This window comes from Tursiops truncatus, chromosome 1, assembly GCF_011762595.2.
Source record: "Tursiops truncatus isolate mTurTru1 chromosome 1, mTurTru1.mat.Y, whole genome shotgun sequence".
Lineage (NCBI taxonomy): Eukaryota > Metazoa > Chordata > Mammalia > Artiodactyla > Delphinidae > Tursiops > Tursiops truncatus.
This window is the reverse complement of record NC_047034.1, coordinates 41036115-41055774: the sequence shown is the minus strand read 5'-3', so window position 1 is coordinate 41055774 and position 19660 is coordinate 41036115. Positions and strand designations below refer to the sequence as shown.

General features: G+C 35.3%; 1 protein-coding gene across 7 annotated transcripts in view; it reads right to left on the bottom strand.

The window, feature by feature from the left end:
* The window catches only part of RPS6KC1 (ribosomal protein S6 kinase C1), a 217607-nt gene that overhangs the window by 129890 nt on the left and 68057 nt on the right, over nt 1–19660 (bottom strand). For all 7 annotated transcript variants that reach the window (XM_019918312.3, XM_019918311.3, XM_019918315.3 and 4 more), the window contains one exon: nt 10761–10854. In XM_019918312.3, coding sequence (XP_019773871.1) covers nt 10761–10854 — 94 coding nt within the window. The remainder of the gene's footprint in view (nt 1–10760; nt 10855–19660) is intronic.

Genomic DNA, 19660 nt, shown 5'->3' with positions numbered 1-19660 from the left:
GGTGGATTCTTAACCACTATGCCACCAGGGAAGTCCCAACATAATTTTTATAAAAATAACTAAGAAGTGCCATTGTGTTACATTTTTGCAAATCTTGTTAACAGAAGATGGCTGGAGTCTCATGACTAATTCTGCACTCAGTCTGTTGTCTGATGTTTTTCTGGTTGGAAAATTTGAAGAAAATGTCACATGGGTAAGTAACTGAAAATGGGGTGAATATTTTAATAGCCTTTTCAAATAACTGTGGCTATTGTTTTTTTGATACTACCAGAAAACTTAACAAACAGTAGTTTCTTAAAGGTTAGTTTACATGTGGAATATAAATTTCTATCAATGTAATTTGTTTCTGTTACATTCAAATCCGTGGGTCTGTCTTACACACTGAATGGATCTTTTATCATGCATGAGTTTGTAACATCAAACCCTGGTCATTTTGAAAATATTAGTTCCCTGAGTTACACAGATCCTCCAAATGGTGACAAATTTCATTATTACAATATTTCCAAGAAAATCATATTTGCTACTTACCACCACTAACATCATCAGAAAATTCTTTAAGTATTGGAAACTGTCAGGCTCGAAGTGGCTGATACAGGTTCTCCAAAATTCTAATTTGGGACTGAAAACTAGAATTTTATCAGTATTTGGCAACAAATACTGTTAGCTGTTTTGCTCGAAGTGGCTGATACAGGTTCTCCAAAATTCTAATTTGGGACTGAAAACAAATTTTATCAGTATTTGGCAACAAATACTGTTAGCTGTTTTCCTTGAAGTGTCAGCTCACTTCATTCATTTTCAAAAAAAAACATTTGCTAAATACCCAAGTCTGAATAATGATAGTTTGTATGTCAATCATCCTTTCAAACAAAAATGGGGTCCCAGGGAAAAAGTAGCTAGTTTATGGCTCAAATAATTGCACAAGTGCTTTCTCTCAAGGCAACCATGGTAGTTCAGCACACAAAGTGTTTTATGTATACTTCCATGTCATCACACCAAGAAGACATGTACCCAAGGGTTGAGATTTAATAAAATTAACAGTTTTTACTGCTTTATCAAGGCTTTATTCCTAGGTGAAACTACCATTGGTATTACTGCAAGTATGTGCAACAATTACTGTTACAGTCTCGTATCACTGTCTTGATTCCTGCTCAAGTACATCAGTTTTATCCACCATTGCTTTTGGATCATCAAATGTCAGCAGAGTGGAAACAGCAAATAATTTCCTAGATTATTATGAAAATAGTTTCTGCCTTGGGCATCCCCTAAAAAACATCTCAGGAATACCCAGCAGTCTGAAGACCATACTTTGAGAGCCACTGATTTATATCGTTAAATAAGACTGACAATAGGGTTAGGCAAAACTTAGGTCTGGGAACAACTATGAGATCTGCATCTTCACTGAATACTGACTGCCAAGTTTCTCATAAAGGAAAATATATTAAGAAGAAAATGATCTCCCCAGGATCATATACTAAGTCAAAATTAAAGGTGGATTTGAGTGTACAATTCTAGATCAGGGATCAGCAAACTTCTTTTCTGAGGGTCACAGGGTGACTATTTTAGGCTTTATGACCTCAGTCACAACTAATCAACACTGCTGTTGTAGCATAAAAGCAGCCACAGACAATGCCTATGTGAAAAGCGTGCCTGTGTTCCAATAAAACTTCTTATATGGATGTTGATATTTGAATTCCATATAATTTTCACATGCCACAAAATAATATTCTTTTGAATTCTGTCAACCATTTAAAAATGTAAAAACCATTTTTAGCTTGTAGGTCATATAAAAACATGTGGTAGGCCAGACTTGGCCCATGGGCCACAGTTTGTCAACCCCTATTACAGACTCAAATTGCTTACTTCATACGGAATAAAGTTAAGTTAGGGTAAAAACATTTACTGGCAGCTAAGCTGAAATTTCAAATCAGCTTTAGACACTACTTTGGCACTCTGTCAATATATCCTGTTTTCAGGGATTCTGGGGTTTTTTTAAATCCTTAGAACGCTCATAAAGTACTAATTTTGTTCCCTAAAAGCAACAGATCTCATTAAACCCACAATATCAGAGGAAATTCACTGGACCTAGTGGAAATCTTTTCAATTCTCTGACATTTCAACTGTATAGACAGCACTTAAAATCAAAATCTCTTTATAGCAATCTACAAAATTATTTATCCACTGCTCTGAGCAATATATAAACTTTACAAGAGATTTTTTTAAATAATTTTTAAATATTTTATACATTCCATACAAGTTTATTTCCTTAAATAGTTATCATTATATAACCTGGTCCATTGAAATTAATAAACAAAGAAAAAAAATGTTTATACAGCTAATCACAAAACAAAGGAAATGTTATAGATCTTTTGTCTGCTCTCTGATGTCTTGTCACTATAACCTCCACATCATCTATCACATTGCACTGTTTCATGCTTTGCCTGATTTTCCTTTCTAACAAGAAAAATAATACCAAAGGGTAAGAGGGTAAAGTTATGTGTATTCAGTTTCTTGGCTTTTGACCATAAACATCTAGTCACATAGTCATATTTCCTCTTACTTTTCCAACCTTATTTTATTAGCAAAGGAAATTATGATTAAATGAAATTAGATCAGAAAAGTAAGACCATCAAAACACCTAGGGAGAAAGTCAGATAGTAAAATAGAGTAATAAATAAATAGTCTATACAAATTGTTTCCTTTTCAAACTCTACCTAATTCTAAATGAGTGTTTCTTTTTTTTTTAACAGATCTTTATTGGAGTATAATTGCTTTACAATGCTGTGTTAGTTTCTGTTGTACAGCAAAGTGAATCAGCCATATGCATACATATATCCCCATACACCCTCCCTCTCGAGCCTCCCTCCCACCCTCCCTATCCCACCCCTCTAGGTGGTCACAAAGCACCAAGCTGATCTCCCTGTGCTATGCAGCAGCTTCCCACTAGCCATCCATTTTACATTTGGTAGTGTATATATGTCACTGCTACTCTCACTTCGCCCCAGCTTCCCCCTCCCCACCCCATGTCCTCAAGTCCATTCTCTATGTCTACATCTTTATTCCTGCCCTGCCACTAGGTTCATCAGTACCATATTTTTTTTTTTAGATTCCATATATGTGCGTTAGCATATGGTATCTGTTTTTCTCTTTCTGACTTACTTCACTCTGTATGACAGACTCTAGGGCCATCCACCTATAAAGGAGGAATGTTTCAAAATAAGCAAACATAAAAACTAATAGGTTAGGTAGAGGAAATTTTTTAGCCTAAACAGGAGAAGCAAAAGAAAACAAAAAGACTTGTTCTGGTTTAACCTTTTTGGAGGACAATTTGGCAATGCATACCAGATGCAAAACATGCTGCTATCTTTTGTTCAGAAATTCAACAATTTATACCAGAAATAAACAGAGACGTGAAAAAAAGATCCATACATAAGAATATACATCACAAAAACTAGTGCAATTGGAAATAACAAATTCCTAATGATAGGAGATTATGGCACATCCTTATGATAAAATATTACAGTTACTAAAAATTATGTTATAGAAGAATATTTAATGCTAAAGTATTCATGCTCTATTAATCAAAAACAACAAACTGCAAAGCAGTATATATATACTATAATTCTAGTTTAAAACCACAAACACAGAAAAAAAGTCTAGGAAGGTATACTAAACATTAACAGTACTTTTCTCTGTATGCTGGGACTACAGGTGACTCTTATCATATTTGCTGTATGTATATGACAAGTCCTTAAGGCTCTGTATGTGAAGTATATCAAAGAAGATATAGCAAGAGCTAAAACTGGGAATTTGTTTGTAAATAAAGAGATGTTATACAGACATAATTTATAAAATGTATAAATCATGGCCAGCAGCCAGTGCCGAGAAACATCTAACTTAAGAGAGAAGACAGACATGACTATAAAGACAGATCTGTATACAGCAGACTAACCCCTGACACTTCTTCCTTGCTTATTTTTTTCCTTCAATTCTCCTCTTAAGATGCACCCTAATATACCTGAAAAACCTAACCCTATCATATTTCCTCAACCATACACTGCAGCTAATCTAGTATTATCTGATATGTTTCTCTTCCATATTGAAGCAATTTCTACCTTCCCTTCTTCTCAATGAAGGGAATTCCCCAACCAGCTCAAGAAGAACACTCCCCATCTACCACCTCAGCAATGAATATAAAAATATAGATAGAGGTATGCAAATACTCAGTACCTAGTTTATTCATCTTATATCCTTAATAAATCTACTTAATACAGTGCTTGCTCAACTCCTTGACATCACAGTCCTGTCATTTAATCTGTTTTTTACAAAGCTACACATATAAATATCACATGAAATGGACACTAGCTCCCTGAAACCCAGAAAGTTAACAAGTAAGATAAAGAGAGCTGCAAGCAAGAAAGAGGTTCTCAGTTAAGGTGAGTAGGAAGAACACTGTGGATAAGGCAGGGCAACAACTGACAATACAGAGACTGTTTGTCAAAAGTTAAACCAACTTGAAGTCAATCCATGTTTAAAGGGGCCCTCTGGGCCATCATGAGAGTAAAAGGTGCATCCTTTACCAACACCATCAAGTCAAAAACGTAAGCCTTTTTTGGAAAGGGTGGGGGGTGGAGGGGAGTCAAAGGTTCTATGAAAGCGTTCGCCTCCAGGTTCATATCACAGAGATTCAAGTCTCAGGGCTATTAGAGGGCCCCAGGCGACTGGTTAAAAAGCAGCTGCAACAGTTCACCTACCTACCCTCACCTTCTGTGCTTTGAACCGCTCAGAGTAGGGCAGTGTAGTGTAATCTGTCTAGGATACCGTCTCTGAAAGACAGGCACCAGGGGAAAAGGTTGAGTTGCCATAGAATAAATCTTTATACTATAAGCTATCAGAAATCTGTATTTGAAGACCATCTGCAAAAAAGAGATCAGTTTCCTTTAGAACAACAGGTGGTCTCTCATGGCCAACTATATATAAAATACATGGTCTCATTATTATTAGCTGATAGCTTTCACTGAGCCCTGAAGTTCAAATATTGCCATAGTCAATGAAAGGGAATTTCTACTCTTCCTAGTAGCAATGACTCAAGCTTCACACACAAAGCAAGATTTCTAGCGAGCAGAACAAAGGTCACCCTGAGGTAGAAGACATACATATCAATCTCCATTAAGAAACGAGCCCTTATAAATATGACTTTAAGTGAATACCTAAACCTAAAAGTTGATGTTAGTCAAGATTCCTGTACCTGAATAAAGATGCAGACGTAGAGAATGATCTTGAGTACACCAGGAGGGGGAAGGGTAAGCTGGGACGAAGTAAGAGAGTGGCATGGACTTATATATACTACCAAATGTAAAACAGATAGCTAGTGGGAAGCAGCTGCATAGCACAGGGAGATCAGCTCAGTGCTTTGTGACCACCTAGAGGGGTGGGATAGGGAGGGTGGGAGGGGGATATATGTATATGTATAGCTGATTCACTTTGTTATACAGCAGAAACTACCACACCATTATAAAGCAATTATACTCCAATAAAGATGTAAAAATAAATAAATAAATAAATATTTAAAAAATAAAAACACCCACAAAAAAAAAGTCTGTACTTGATTACCAACTCATCATTCAATAATAGCTATTGTTACTAAAAAGAACCGTTCCTTTGACGTTTCACATTTTTATAATGTCTTCGATACATGTCTTTGCTTCACCGTTGAAATTTTATAAAAAGAACATCAGAATATCTACTGCATATTTGCTTGAAAAAAAGAGTAAACTCATAAAACAATAAATCAATCACAATTACAACCCTAATTGTTACTTTACTGTTGTGACCCTACTGTTACCTTATCATGAACAACAAAGATCTATGAGTTCCCTTCCACTTCTACCTAATGAACTTTTTTTGCTGCTACTCTCCATAATCTACTCTGCAAATCAAACCTGTTACCAGCACATAAGTAACTCACACTGAGCTTTCTATATCAAATATGTATTCTCACTGCCTTCCCCTACATAAAATTAAATCTCATTTCAAAATAGAGTTCTGTGATTGCTATTAAATATCTGGAGTGCTGTGACTGCCTTAGACACCTGGCTTAATTTCTCTGAAATTCCAATATTTAATTGTAAGATAAGAGATTTACCTATATCATTCCCAATGTTCCTTCTATTCTAAAACCTATTCCCACAACATATTAATATCATGAATTTTTTATTTGCCCCACCCGACTGCTAAACTCTTAATATCCAACGTTATCCTCAATAGCCCTAGAGTTGTTAAGGGTCAATACTTATAATTTGTGTCATTTGTTTTATATGCACACATAACCACAATGACACATTCTCATTTGTGCTTATCTTGAGAATAATAACTTATTCTTTTTTTTCCTATTTATTTTAAACTTCTCCACCAAAGGAAATTCAGCTAATAATGGACAGTGAATAAGAGTTAAGTAGATAAGCACTTAAGAGAAAAAGGAACTTCAAACTGAATAAGCACACTCGAAAGTAATAGAGGAGGGCCTAGAATTAGCCCAGTAACAAGATTTACAGTTCTCATGGTGCCACCTAGCGGACATTTGCACTAAATTCTACTTTAGATTTAAATTACTTTTAATTAGGCTTTCTGTATTTTGTCATCTTTGTGCTTACCTACATAATAGAAAGAATTATTACCCTGCCACCAAATAAATACACAAATCTTGAACTGAAAGTGATTTTAAGAGGTCCCTTACATAGACTAGCAATAGATGCTATTCTCAAAATATACATCTCATTTACTCTAAAAATAGTTAATTCAAGACCGCTTAACAGATCCTTTCTTGTGTCTACAATTGTTACAATGAGCACTTAAGGAGTTCTTACTCCACAACTTACAGGCAAAAAGAAAAAAAAAAGGTAAATTTGACTACTCCAGGAGACATTTAAGAATATTTATTCTTAAAGATATGCTACATATAAAAAGCGGATCTCTCCATTTGTATTTGTGGTTATGATCACCTAATTATTTTCTCTTATTCGCTGCATACACCTGGAAAATGTCCCTCCCAAAACTGCAAAAGAAGTCAAGTAATGTACTAGGAAGAGGAAATGACACAGTTTACCAGATGAGCTTATACCGACATCAAAGGCTCCAATACCAAGGCCAACATGGCAGTAAAGCAACCTACATCCTTCCAACAGGCCAACAGATGAGAGAAACATATCAAGACGCTCAATTCCCAGGCACCCAGGAAACCCAGGCCAGGTTTCCACTAATGTCACAGTAACTTTATAGCTAAGTTTAAGTCAACAGAAAGATGGAATTTTATAAAGGAAATAAGATGTTAACAATCAATTAAATCTTCTTTCATCTTTGAGAAAATATAGTTTAATTTCACTGAACAAAGGAGATAAAGAGCAACCAGCATTTCATTTTAAAAACATAAAACAACATTAACGTTTTATCTAAAAACCTACTGAATTTTATAATTTTCAATTTCATATTAGATAAAATACATTTAGCAGTTAATCACCAAATTATTGGTTTTATGAAACCTTAACGAGGTTTCCTCTATCATACTATACTATAAAATAATGAAATTTTTTTTAAATCCACTAACCCAATTCTTTACGTTTTCCTTAGAAAACTTTCTTTCAAGGTAAATTAAGTAAGACCTGTTGATTGCATTTTATGGTACTAATAAAAATGATCATCACTTAGCCTCTACATATGTTCTCTGTCACTCTAACTGAAGGACCTTGGCACAGCAGACTATATATTAAGATTTGCCCTTCTGGCCCATTCCACTGGCAAACTAAATCACAAGTATGAAAAATGAATCCACCTTCAAAACACCATTTAAAATACTACACTCAGAGGAGCTGTTACGGGGTAAATCACCTCCTCACATTTTGGCTCTGAATTCAAATCTCAAGCATTTGCCACCACAATCCCTCTACAACCTTCCATTTCACTGCATACCTGTGGGGCTTGGCTGGCTGCCAGGTTTCCCCTCTCTTTTCCTACTAGAGGCCCTCTCCCTTGTTTGTCTCTGTGGTTTGCAGACCTTTTGGTGTGAAAGTAAATCTTCCACTTGGCTAGTATGCCAGACAATCTCATGATATTTAAAAGTCATTTTTCCTCTCAAATAACAATGAATTTGCAAGTTGTCTGACACTCTGAGCTGTATTTGTCAACAGGTATCTTTCAGCAGGATTAATTAGCGAGGCATAGAATAGAGGCTTTTAAAGGGAGGGGGTAAAAAACATAAACATTAACAGCATTTCCAGTTCCATGTTTTTCATTCTTCAAGGATCACAGTGTGTTTCAGAGATGGTAATATAGTTAGAAAACTAAACTATGCACTGAAGGGATAAAATTTCAGTATTACTTTTAGGTACCATTAAGTCTTTTTCTGTGTTTTTAACAGAAATGTTGCCCCCAATTTCCCTCATAAAAGCATATTCCTAAATGATAACTGCTTCCAAGGAAAACTCAGCTTTTTGAAATGTCAAAGATAAACCCTGAAACAAATATACTCTACCTCTGCTGTAGGTAGGGTGGCCCATTCACCCTGTTTGCCCAGCTTGTTGGTTTATGCTTGTTCTCTTGGCATACAATAAGTACAGTAGCATCTTCTTTAATTCTCAGAAGTGTCTCAGTTTGGACAATAAATTATAAGCTCACCATAGCTTATAAAGTTAGAGCTATAATCTACCTTAGGTTATATCTCCTTTAATATCAATACCTTTTTATTCCGAACAGCTTCCACATTTTACAACACCATCCCAAGGAAAGTTATCCTAATAATAATGCTCCTCCCCTTCTCTCCTAAACTAAGGCAAAAGACCTCTGCACCACTCCCATCCCTGATTACCTTATACTCAAACAGGCTTCTGGGACACCCTTCTCTCACCATGGTTGACTCCTACCTAGGTAATAAAGACTTATCAAAGATATCAAAGAATATAACCATCCCCAAATCAAATACCCTTCAATTTCTGCATCAAGAAACAAAGAGAGGGCTTCCCTGGTGGTGCAGTGGTTGAGAGTCCACCTGCCGATGCAGGGGACACAGGTTCGTGCCCTGGTCCAGCAGGATCCCACATGCCGTGGAGCGGCTGGGCCCGTGAGCCATGGCCACTGAGCCTGAGTATACGGAGCCTGTGCTCCGCAACAGGAGAGGCCACAACAGTGAGAGGCCCGCGTACCGCAAAAAAAAAAAAAAAAAACAAAGAGAAAAGAAACATTCTGTAATTTTCAAGAACTGTACTCCTCACTGAATACTCTCCCACAAATCTTTCTAACTCTCCTACTTGTCCTCTCTTGGACATCACCAAATCAGCACATTTACAGGCAGAAAATGCCCTCTCCCTCTTTCTCAGGAGTAGGAGTGTATCTCTGAGGCAACACCCAGATCAGGTTATCCCAGAAAAGTCACCCTCCAAGGAAACTAGTTCTAGAAACAAAGTCACCTTAGCATCTCAAGCAGTGATTAGATTTTCCAAAGCCTAGCAAGTATCTCAGATCAAAATAGGTCGTGGAGAATAGATTTTTTTTTTCCCAACAAACCTGATGGACTATAAAATAAAATTACTATCCACAATGTTTTTCTATGACCTTAGCTGATTCAGGATGGAGTCAAAGATATTCAGGACCCAAGGGAGACCCCTGGGCCTAAGGACCCCATACATTTCACAGAACAGTAGGTGTAAGTTAATGGACTGTGCTTTTAAGTCAATGAGAGCCATCATGAAAAATAAGAAAAGCTAATCACTTCTCAATGTGGTACCACCAAAAGAAAAATAAATTTTAAGTGCATAAGCCCACACAATGGATGGGAACTTGTTGTTCCTACCAAAACATGATGGGAATTACTGCAATAGATCTATGTCAATGTGTCTGTCACTGTATGACATCAGTACACATCCCCATAAAAACATCACTACAATGAGATCATGGCTACCTCCCATGTTAGAGTCATACACCATTCTCCTCTACCATAAATTCTTACTCATGAAAGAGATCAAGAAATATTATCTAGTCTATGATTTTTCTTTTCTATAAACCAAACCTAAGCCACCTCAAACAAATCTAATTACTTATTTTTAAAGATTCCCCACCCTGTCCCCAGGTCTCTCTCTTTTTTAATTCCAAAATATTTTCTGGAAGAAAACTAGCTAAGGAAATTCAAAGACCAAAATATGTATTTTAAATCTTCATAAAAATTCAAAGATGGCTTAACAGAGGAATAAAACAAGAGATTAAGCATTCTTGAATTAAAGTGATTAAAAGTACAAAAATTGCTTTGGTTTAGACTCATGTTATTATAAAATATATCAAAAACACTAAAACTGCCTTAGATTTATTCTTTCTGGTACATGACTAAACTTTTAAAGCCAGTCTTGAAATTAATTGTCTGATAGTCAGATGCTGCTAAATAAACTTTAGCAAGGCATTCTTATACTAGACAACACAAATTCTGAACACTCATTATACCACATTTCATCAAATCTAAGAAGCCATTAATTGTAGGACAAATCATTATTTTATACATCACTGAGAAAGAAAAAAGCTGTCTATTAAATGTAAGATATCATCAACTCAGTATTATGTACTCAATATCAGTGATGTTAAAACATGAGGGAAAAAAAGTATCTTAGAATTACTGAAATACTCTCAAATTCCTATATCCACCTAATTTTGGCAATGTAGCTATGATTTATAGTCTGTCACAATCAAAACCACTGAAATGAAAAAAAAAAATTTAAATCTCTTACCTTCTGTAGTACATTCAGGAAAGCTATCAATGAGGGAATCCGAATAAGCTTCAACGGGACCAATCAATTCAGAACCATCGTTGATTATTCCACCCTAAAAAGACCAAAGTAACTGTGCTTCATTGTCGATATGAGTATTTAAAAAAAATCAGTAATGAGAACAATGGTTATCTCATCTATGTACAAGAATTACAAAAATGTTCATCTATTAAACTAGATTACAACTGCTTTTAAAAAATCAATAGGAATATCAATATTGGTTCATCAAATGTAACAAATGTACCACACCAAGGAAAGATGTTAATAATAGGGGAAACTGTGAGGGAGAAAGGGAAATCTATGGGAAAACTCTATACTTTCTGCATAATTTTTCTGTAAACCTAAACTGTTCTAAAACATAGCCTATTATTTAAAAATTCAACAAGAATTTTACAATGTTTTTAATAATATGTGGCTTTTTATAAAAGCATGTTATTTTAAATCTACCAAAAGTACTCATTAAAAAAAATGCAGAGGGCTTCCCTGGTGGCACAGTGGTTGAGAGTCCGCCTGCCGATACAGGGGACATGGGTTCGTGCTCCGGTCTGGGAGGATCCCACATGCCGCGGAGCAGCTGGGCCCGTGAGCCATGGCCGCTGGGCCTGCGTGTCCAGAGCCTGTGCTCCGCAACGGGAGAGGCCACAGCAGTGAGAGGCCCGCATACCGCAAAAAAAAAAAAAAAAAAAAATGCAGAAAAAGAAAAAGCCCACCAGCTAAAGTGGTGGGTATTACTCAGTATCCTTAGTAGTCATTAGTCTTTCTAATTAATGATAAATGATGGACTCTATTAGGAAGTCATTTAATTTTACCAAATTAAAAACTACAACATACAACACAGTACCTCAAGTGATCCGAGAAGTGCCTTATATTCGAGAATCATTTGAATGCAATGTACATAAGACTAAATAAATTTAAGATATTTTATTAAAGAGATACATTTTTAATAAATATAAAACTGATTTATCCATGTGACCATCATTTTAATTCCATATTTAAGTTTGAAAATTCAGGCCTGAAAAGATTATTTTCTCTTACTCTGTGTGCAACTAGAGAATGCTCTAGCAGGCAAGAGGTGTGGTGTGATTTTGTGCTGTGGCTTTATGGACTGAATGCTCCAATCACATATATAAAGGTTTATAACCCTTAAATAACTATAACTAATTAAAATAATAGCTCTTCAGCTCTTTAACATATTTCCTTTTACCTTCTACCCACAGTTCTATACCCCCAAACACTATTACCAGGATAGCAAAACCCAAGAGAAATACAAGACCCCTATTTCCTCTCTGTGTCAGCACAAAGAACTCAACAACTATCCTTCCCCTGCCCCTAACAACTATCTTTACCTAATCAAGTCTCCCTGCCAGTTCATCTTTAAGGAAGAGAAATTTGAAATGGTCCCTCTCAAATTAACAAATTTTACTTCCCTGAGTTTTAAGTGAACTGAAACTTTGAAAACGATTATTTTTAGAAGAATTTTTATCACATTATTCTATTTTTTAATTAAAATATTCAAATCACAGATTGTAACTGAATTTTTCTCCAAAAAGAAGAGTATCTATTCTAGACTAAGCCATCCTTTAAACAATATCCAAACCAAACCCTAAGAAAATGTAAAAGTATTCCTGAGAATTTTAATAGGCAAATTTGATTTTAGGTATAATCTCACATAGTAGAAAGTGCCTTTCAACTATTAACTACCTCTTCCACTACCAGGTATGTGACTTTAAGTTACCTACCTATAAAAATGGAAATAATATCTACATCACTAACTCAAAGAGTTGTTAGGACTAAAAGATTTCACAGATGGAAAGTGTTTAGAACAATGTAATAAGCACTCAAATTTTTATTTGTTATTACGAGCTGATATAAGATTTGCTCATAAGATAAAAACAAAATACTGAAGAATGCAAGAAATGTTTTAGCTCATAATCCTACAGAAATTTTACTTACCTAATTTAATAAACAATATTACACAAAATAGATAATAAAGAATAAATCTTTAATGAAACAAAATAATAAAAACTGTTCTAGAGGAACTTAAGGGAAGTAGTAGGAAAATACGCCACAATTCTACTTTAAATCCCTAGTTCAAAAACATTAACCTTTTACTGTTTCTGAGTATGCAGTAAAAAGAAACTCTTATTATACAGCATCTCAAAGGTTTTGATTAATGAAGAGTCAGTCTGGGGGGGAAGGAGTTCAGATATGCTGGAACATCCAAATATGGTGGTAAATCAGCAAGTGCTCCCCAAAAGGCAATGATGAAACTAGAGAAAACTGTCAAAACAATTTTACATTTAAGAGCTCTGGAAATTAACCAAAAAACATAAAGCAAATGAATAAGTGGCTATTCATAAAACCACAGAAGCCCCGGTGAGAACTGTGGGGGTCTGTGACATTCTTGCCTGAGGTTGTTCACATATTCCCTCCCAGCTGGGTTGCCATGGTAATTATACAAGGGAAGACAAGCCTTAAAAACAAGTAGATCACCTGCAGAAGAGGCTGGCATGATTTAGACTTAAGCACAGAAAAAAGTTCCCCCCCCACAAAAAACAGTGTTACCAATAATAGTAGCAATCTTAGTGCCAAAGAAATGGCAAGAACAGTGGCTCAGCAAGCATGAAGTTGTAGTAAGCAAAGGACCAGCACATTAGCCAGACATTTAGCAGGAAGATCCAGAAAATAACATGGCCATAAGGGTTATTAATAAGTTCTCTACCTATCCATGCAGGAAAAACCAGAGACGGATCAAGCTATCTGCAAATCCCTGGCAAACCATGAGAGGGTGCACATGCAGAGAAATGCAAGAGATCCCAAAGGAAAACAAAAGCCAGGGCAAACTTTAAAACTGCTTGAACCTTGAAAACACACAAAGAATCATCAGCATAAGGGAGAAGCATATAATGAAACAAAGTGTACAAGCAAAGGCAAATCACTGGCTGACCCAAGCTATGCTTATACAAGGCACCTAGCCAGGTTTAAAAATACAATAAAGATTTTAAGCTGAGCAGAGATATTAGCAGTCACACACCGTACATCGAACAGACTATACAGATTTAGTACAGACATGTTACTGAACACACTAATAAAACAATGGCAACAACCCTCAGGGGAAAAAAATTAGAACACAGAGTTGCTATAATATATTATCCAAATTTTTCAGTGTTCAACAACAAACTTATGAGACATACAAAGAAAGAGTAAAGTGTGATGATGAATGGATACACAGAATGTGGTATATTCATATCCACTTAATGGAATATTATTCAGCCATCAAAAGGACTTAAGTACTGATACATGTTACAACACAGATGAACCTTGAAAACATTAAGCTATGTGAAACAAGTCAGATGCAAAAGGCCACATACTGTATGATTCCATTCATGTCCAGAATAGGCAAATCCATCAAAACAGAAAGTAAATTAGTGTTTGCTAGGGGTTGGGGCAAGTGGGGTAGGAGGGGTGAATGCTAACGGGTATAACGTTTCTTTTGGGGTGATAAAAATGTTCTGAAATTAGAGAGTAATAATGGTTTCATGACCTTGTGAACAAACTAAAAAACACTGAACTGTATGCCTTAATTGGTGCATTTTATGTAATGTGAATTAATCTCAATTTTAAGAAAAAAAGAACCAGATGAAAATGCTAGAGTTGAAAAGTATAGTAACAAAATTTTAAATTCACTAGAGAAGTTCAACAATTCATTTGAGAAAGAAGAATAACCAATGAACTTGAAGATCAACAGAAACTATCCAATATGAACACCATAAGAAAAAAACTGAATAATAACAGAGAACCAGGGAGAGCTGTGGGATAATATCAAGCATACCAACTTACATGTAATAGGAGTACCACACATGAGAGAGGAAAAAGGGCTGAAAAAGAATATTTGAAGAGGTGAGGGCATAAAACTTCCAAAATTTGACAAAAATATTAATCTACAAACACAAGAAGATAAATTAAACCCAAAATAAAATAAACAGAAACAGATCAACAGCTAGTCACTGTTGAAAGACAAAGGCTAAATTCAGAAAGAAGCAACAGAAAAAGACTTATACACTGGAACTACAGTATAATTAACAGCTGGCTTCACATAAAAAAACAATAAAGGGAGCTTCCCTGGTGGCGCAGTGGTTGAGAGTCCGCCTGCCGATGCAGGGGACACGGGTTCGTGCCCCGGTCCGGGAAGATCCCATATGCCACAGAGCGGCTGGGCCCATGAGCCATGGTCGCTGAGCCTGCGCGTCCGGAGCCTGTGCTCCGCAACGGGAGAGGCCACAACGGTGAGAGGCCCGCATACCACACACACAAAAAAAAACAATAAAGGACAAAAGACAGAGGAATGATAAATTCAAACTGTTAAAAAGAACAATCAATAATTCTATACATCCAGCAAACTATTCTTTTGAAATGATGAGTAAATAAAAACATTTCCAGACAAGGACTGGGAGACTCTATTGCTAGCAAACCTGCCTTGCACAGAAGAAGAAACTACAATCCTTCAAGATGAAAGGAAATGACAACGTATGGTAATTCAAATCTACCTGAACAAATAACACCTAAAAAAGGAAATATGAGGGTAAATAAAAAGACTACATAAATGTATGTTCTTCTCTCTTCCTCCCTTAACTCTTTGAAAAGGCATCATAACACTGTATTGTTCAGTTTACATTTGAGGTATACGATAATATAACAAAAAAGGAGGAGTAAATAGAGCTCTATGGAGCGAACTTTCTATATTTTACTGGAATTATGTTAGTATTCTTCTCAAGTAAATTGTCATAAGTTAAAGTGCATATTTTAATCCCTAGAGCAAACAGTAAGAATATAACTTTTAAAAACACACACCTAAAAAAAAAGAGTTTAAGTGGTATAATAAACAATACCTATTTAATACAAAAGGTGGTATAAAGTAGAAAAACAAAAGAACAAAAAATATGAGACATATAACAAATAGCAAAATGGCAGACAAAAGTTCAATCTCATCAATAATTAAATATAAAAGGACTAAATACCACAATTAACAACAGCAATTTGCCTACTGAATAAAAAAAACTATATATAGTTTTTTTAAACTATATATAGTGCACGTAAGAGTACCCTTTAGATTCAATAATACAGACAGAAAGCAAAAGAATAAAAGTACCATGCAACTGTAAGAAACCTAGAGTGCCTATATTAAAATCACACAAAACAGACTAAGACAATAAATATTACTAGAAAGAGGGGCATTTCATAAGGTTGAGAAAATCAATTCATCAGGAAGATATAACCATTCTATGCCAAAAAAGCCCCAAAATAAAGTAAAAATTAACATAACTGAAAAGAAAAATAGAAAATTCAACAATAATTAGAGACTTCAATACTTCAATCTCAATAATTGCTAGAACAACTAGACAGAAAATAAGCAAGGATAAAGATGACAACACTATCAAGTAACTTGAATTAACAGATATTTACATAAAACTCCACCTGACAACAAAATATATGCTCCTTTCAATGTTGCTAGGAAATAAATCAGGTCTCAGTAAATTTTAAAGGGATGAAATCATACAATGTATATTTTCTTTTTTTTTCTTTTTATAAATTTATTTATTTATTTTTGGCTGTGTTGAGTCTTCACTGTTACGCGTGGGCTTTCTCTAGTTGTGGCGAGTGGGGGCTACTCTTCATTGCGGTGCACATACTTCTCATTGAGGTGGCTTCTCTTGGTGTGGAGCAAGGGCTCTAGGCATGCGGGCTTCAGTAGTTGTGGCATGTGGGCTCAGTAGTTGTGGCTCGTGTGCTCTAGAGTGCAGGCTCAGTAGTTGTGGCACACGGGCTTGGTTGCTCCGTGGCATGTGGGATCTTCCCAGACCAGAGCTCGAACCTGTGTCCCTTGCATTGGCAGGCAGATTCTTAACCACTGAGCTACCAGGGAAGTCCACAATGTATATTTTCTGACCACAACCACAAGAAAACAAAATTAGAAATCAACAACAGATGAAACTTTAAGAAATGCACAAATATTTGGAAATTAAAGAACATGTTTCCAAATAACCAATGGGTCAACAGAAAAATCATAAAAGTAATCAGAAAATACTTTGAACTGAATAAAAGTGAAAATAAAACAAAAATTTATGGGATGAGGCTCAAACAATGCTAAGAAGAAAATTTATAGCTGTAAATGCCTGTTAGACAAGAAGAACCATCTCAAATCAATAACTTAAGCTTCAGATTTAAGGAATTAAAGAATTAGATAAAGAGCAAAGTAAACCCAAAGCATGCGAAAGGAAGGAAACAGAGTTTAGAACAGAAATCAGTGAAATGAAATAGAAAAATAGAGAAAAAAATTAATGAAACCAAGTTAATCCTTTGTAAAGATCAACAAAAATATCAAACTTTTAGCTAGACAGGTCAAGAAAAAATAGATAAGACACAAATTACCAAAATCATGAATGAAAGAGGGGACATCACTACCATACCTATAGAAATTTAAAACACTGGAAGGAACACTATGAACAAATTATAGAATTTAGATGAAAACTCCTAGGAAGATACAAGTTAACAAGCTGATTCAAGAAGAAAGAGAAAATTAGAATAGACCTACAACAAGAAAATGAACTGAATTAGAAATTTAAAATCTTCCCACATCAATTCCACTACTAGGTATATAACTAAGAGAAATGAAAAAATATGTCCACACAAAAACTTATATGCCAGTATTCATAACAGCATCATTCATAATAGTCAAAAGGAGAAGACAATCTATATGTACAACTGATGAATGGATAAACTAAATTTGGTATATCCGTGGATCCATACAAAGGAATATTATAAGAAGTATAAAAAAGGAATGAAGTATGGATACTGGCTATAACATGGATAAACCTTTAAAGTATAATGCTAAATGAAGAAATACAATTCCATTCATAATAGCAACAAAAGAATAAAATGTTTAGTAATAAATTTAACAAAAGAAATGCCAGACTTATACCTGAAAATGGCAAAACATTGCTGAGACAAATTCAAGAACACAAATAAATGGTGAGTTATTTCATGTTCATAGATTAGAAGACAATATTGTTAAGATAACAATCCTCCCCAAACTGAACTACAGATTTAATAAAATTCCAATCAAAATTTCATCGGAATTTTCTGTTGATATGGACAAGCTGATACTAAAACATTTTATGAAAATTCAAAGGAATCAAAATTGCCGTAACATCTTTGAAAAATACAAATAAAGTGGGAAAACTTACACTTTCTGATTTCAAAACATATTATAAAGCTACAGTAATCAAGAGAGTACGTACTGGTAAAAGAACAGGCACATAGATCAACAGAAGATGTCAAAAGTCCAGAAATAAAGCGTTACATGTATAGTCAATTCTTTTTCAGCAACAGTGCCAACATACTTCAATAGGGAAAGGATAGTCTTTTCAACAAACAGTGCTGAGACTATTTGATATTCAAGTGCCAAAAGATTAATTTAGACTGTTACTTCACACTATACACAAAAATTAACTGAAAATGGATCACAGACTTCCAGAAAGGAATGTAGGAGAAAATTCTCTTGACTTTGAGTTAATCAAAGAGGTCTTAGATATGACAACAAAAGCATGATTCAGAAAAGAAAAAAAATGGTAAATTATACTTCATCAAAACTAAAAACTTTTGCACATCAAATGACACCATTAAGAAAATGAAAAGACAAGCCATACACTCGGAGAAAATATTTGCAAATCACATATCTAATAAAGAACATGTATCCAGATTACATTTGGAACTCTGCCTGCCAATGCAGGGGACACGGGTTTGATCCCTGCTCCGGGAAGATCCCACATGCCACAGAGCAACTAAGCCTGGGTGCCACAACTACTGAAGCCTGCGGGCCCTAGAGCCCACACATCACAACGAAGAGTAGCCCCCGCTCGCCGCAACTAGAGAAAGCCTGCACCTAGCAACGGAGACCCAACACAGCCAAAAGTAAATTAAAGAAAAAAAAAAAATCATACAATACCAAGTGTTGGTGAGGTTACGAAATTGAAATTAATACTACAGTGAGACACCATTATACACATAGTTATATTTTTTAAAGTACACGATACCAAGTGCTGGTGAGGTTGTAAAAGAACCAGAGCCTTCATACATTGCTGGGGAATGGTGAAGTCACTTTGGAAAACAGTTTGGCAGTTTCTTAAAAACATAAACTTACCATAAGACTCAGCAATTCCACTGCTCAATATCTATCTGATATATGTTTTCTATATGAAATGAAATTAGAACATTTTCTCACACTATATACAGAAATAAACTCAAAATGGATTAAAGACTTAAATGTTAGACTGGAAACTATAAAACTCCTAGAAGAATACACAGGTGGAACATTCTTTGACATAAATCATAGCAATATTTTTTTGGATCCATTTCCAAAGGCAAAGGAAACAAAAGCAAAAATAAACAAACGGAACCTAATTAAACTAAAAAGCTTTTTTTTTTTATCTTTTTTTTTTTTAACATCTTTATTGGAGTATAATTGCTTTACAATGGTATGTTAGTTTCAGCTTCACAACAAAATGAATCAGTTATATATATACATATGTTCCCATATCTCTTCCCGCTTGCGTCTCCCTCCCTCCCACCCTCCCTATCCCACCCCTCCAGGCGGTCACAAAGCACCGAGCTGATCTCCCTGTGCTATGCCGCTGCTTCCCACTAGCTAGCAAAGCAAACCATCAACAAAATGAGAAGACAACCTACTGACTGGGAGAAAACACTTGCAAATGATATGACCAATAAGGGGTTAATATCCAAAATACATAAAGAGCTCATACAACTCAACATCAAAAAAACAGTCAACCCAATTAAAAAGTGGG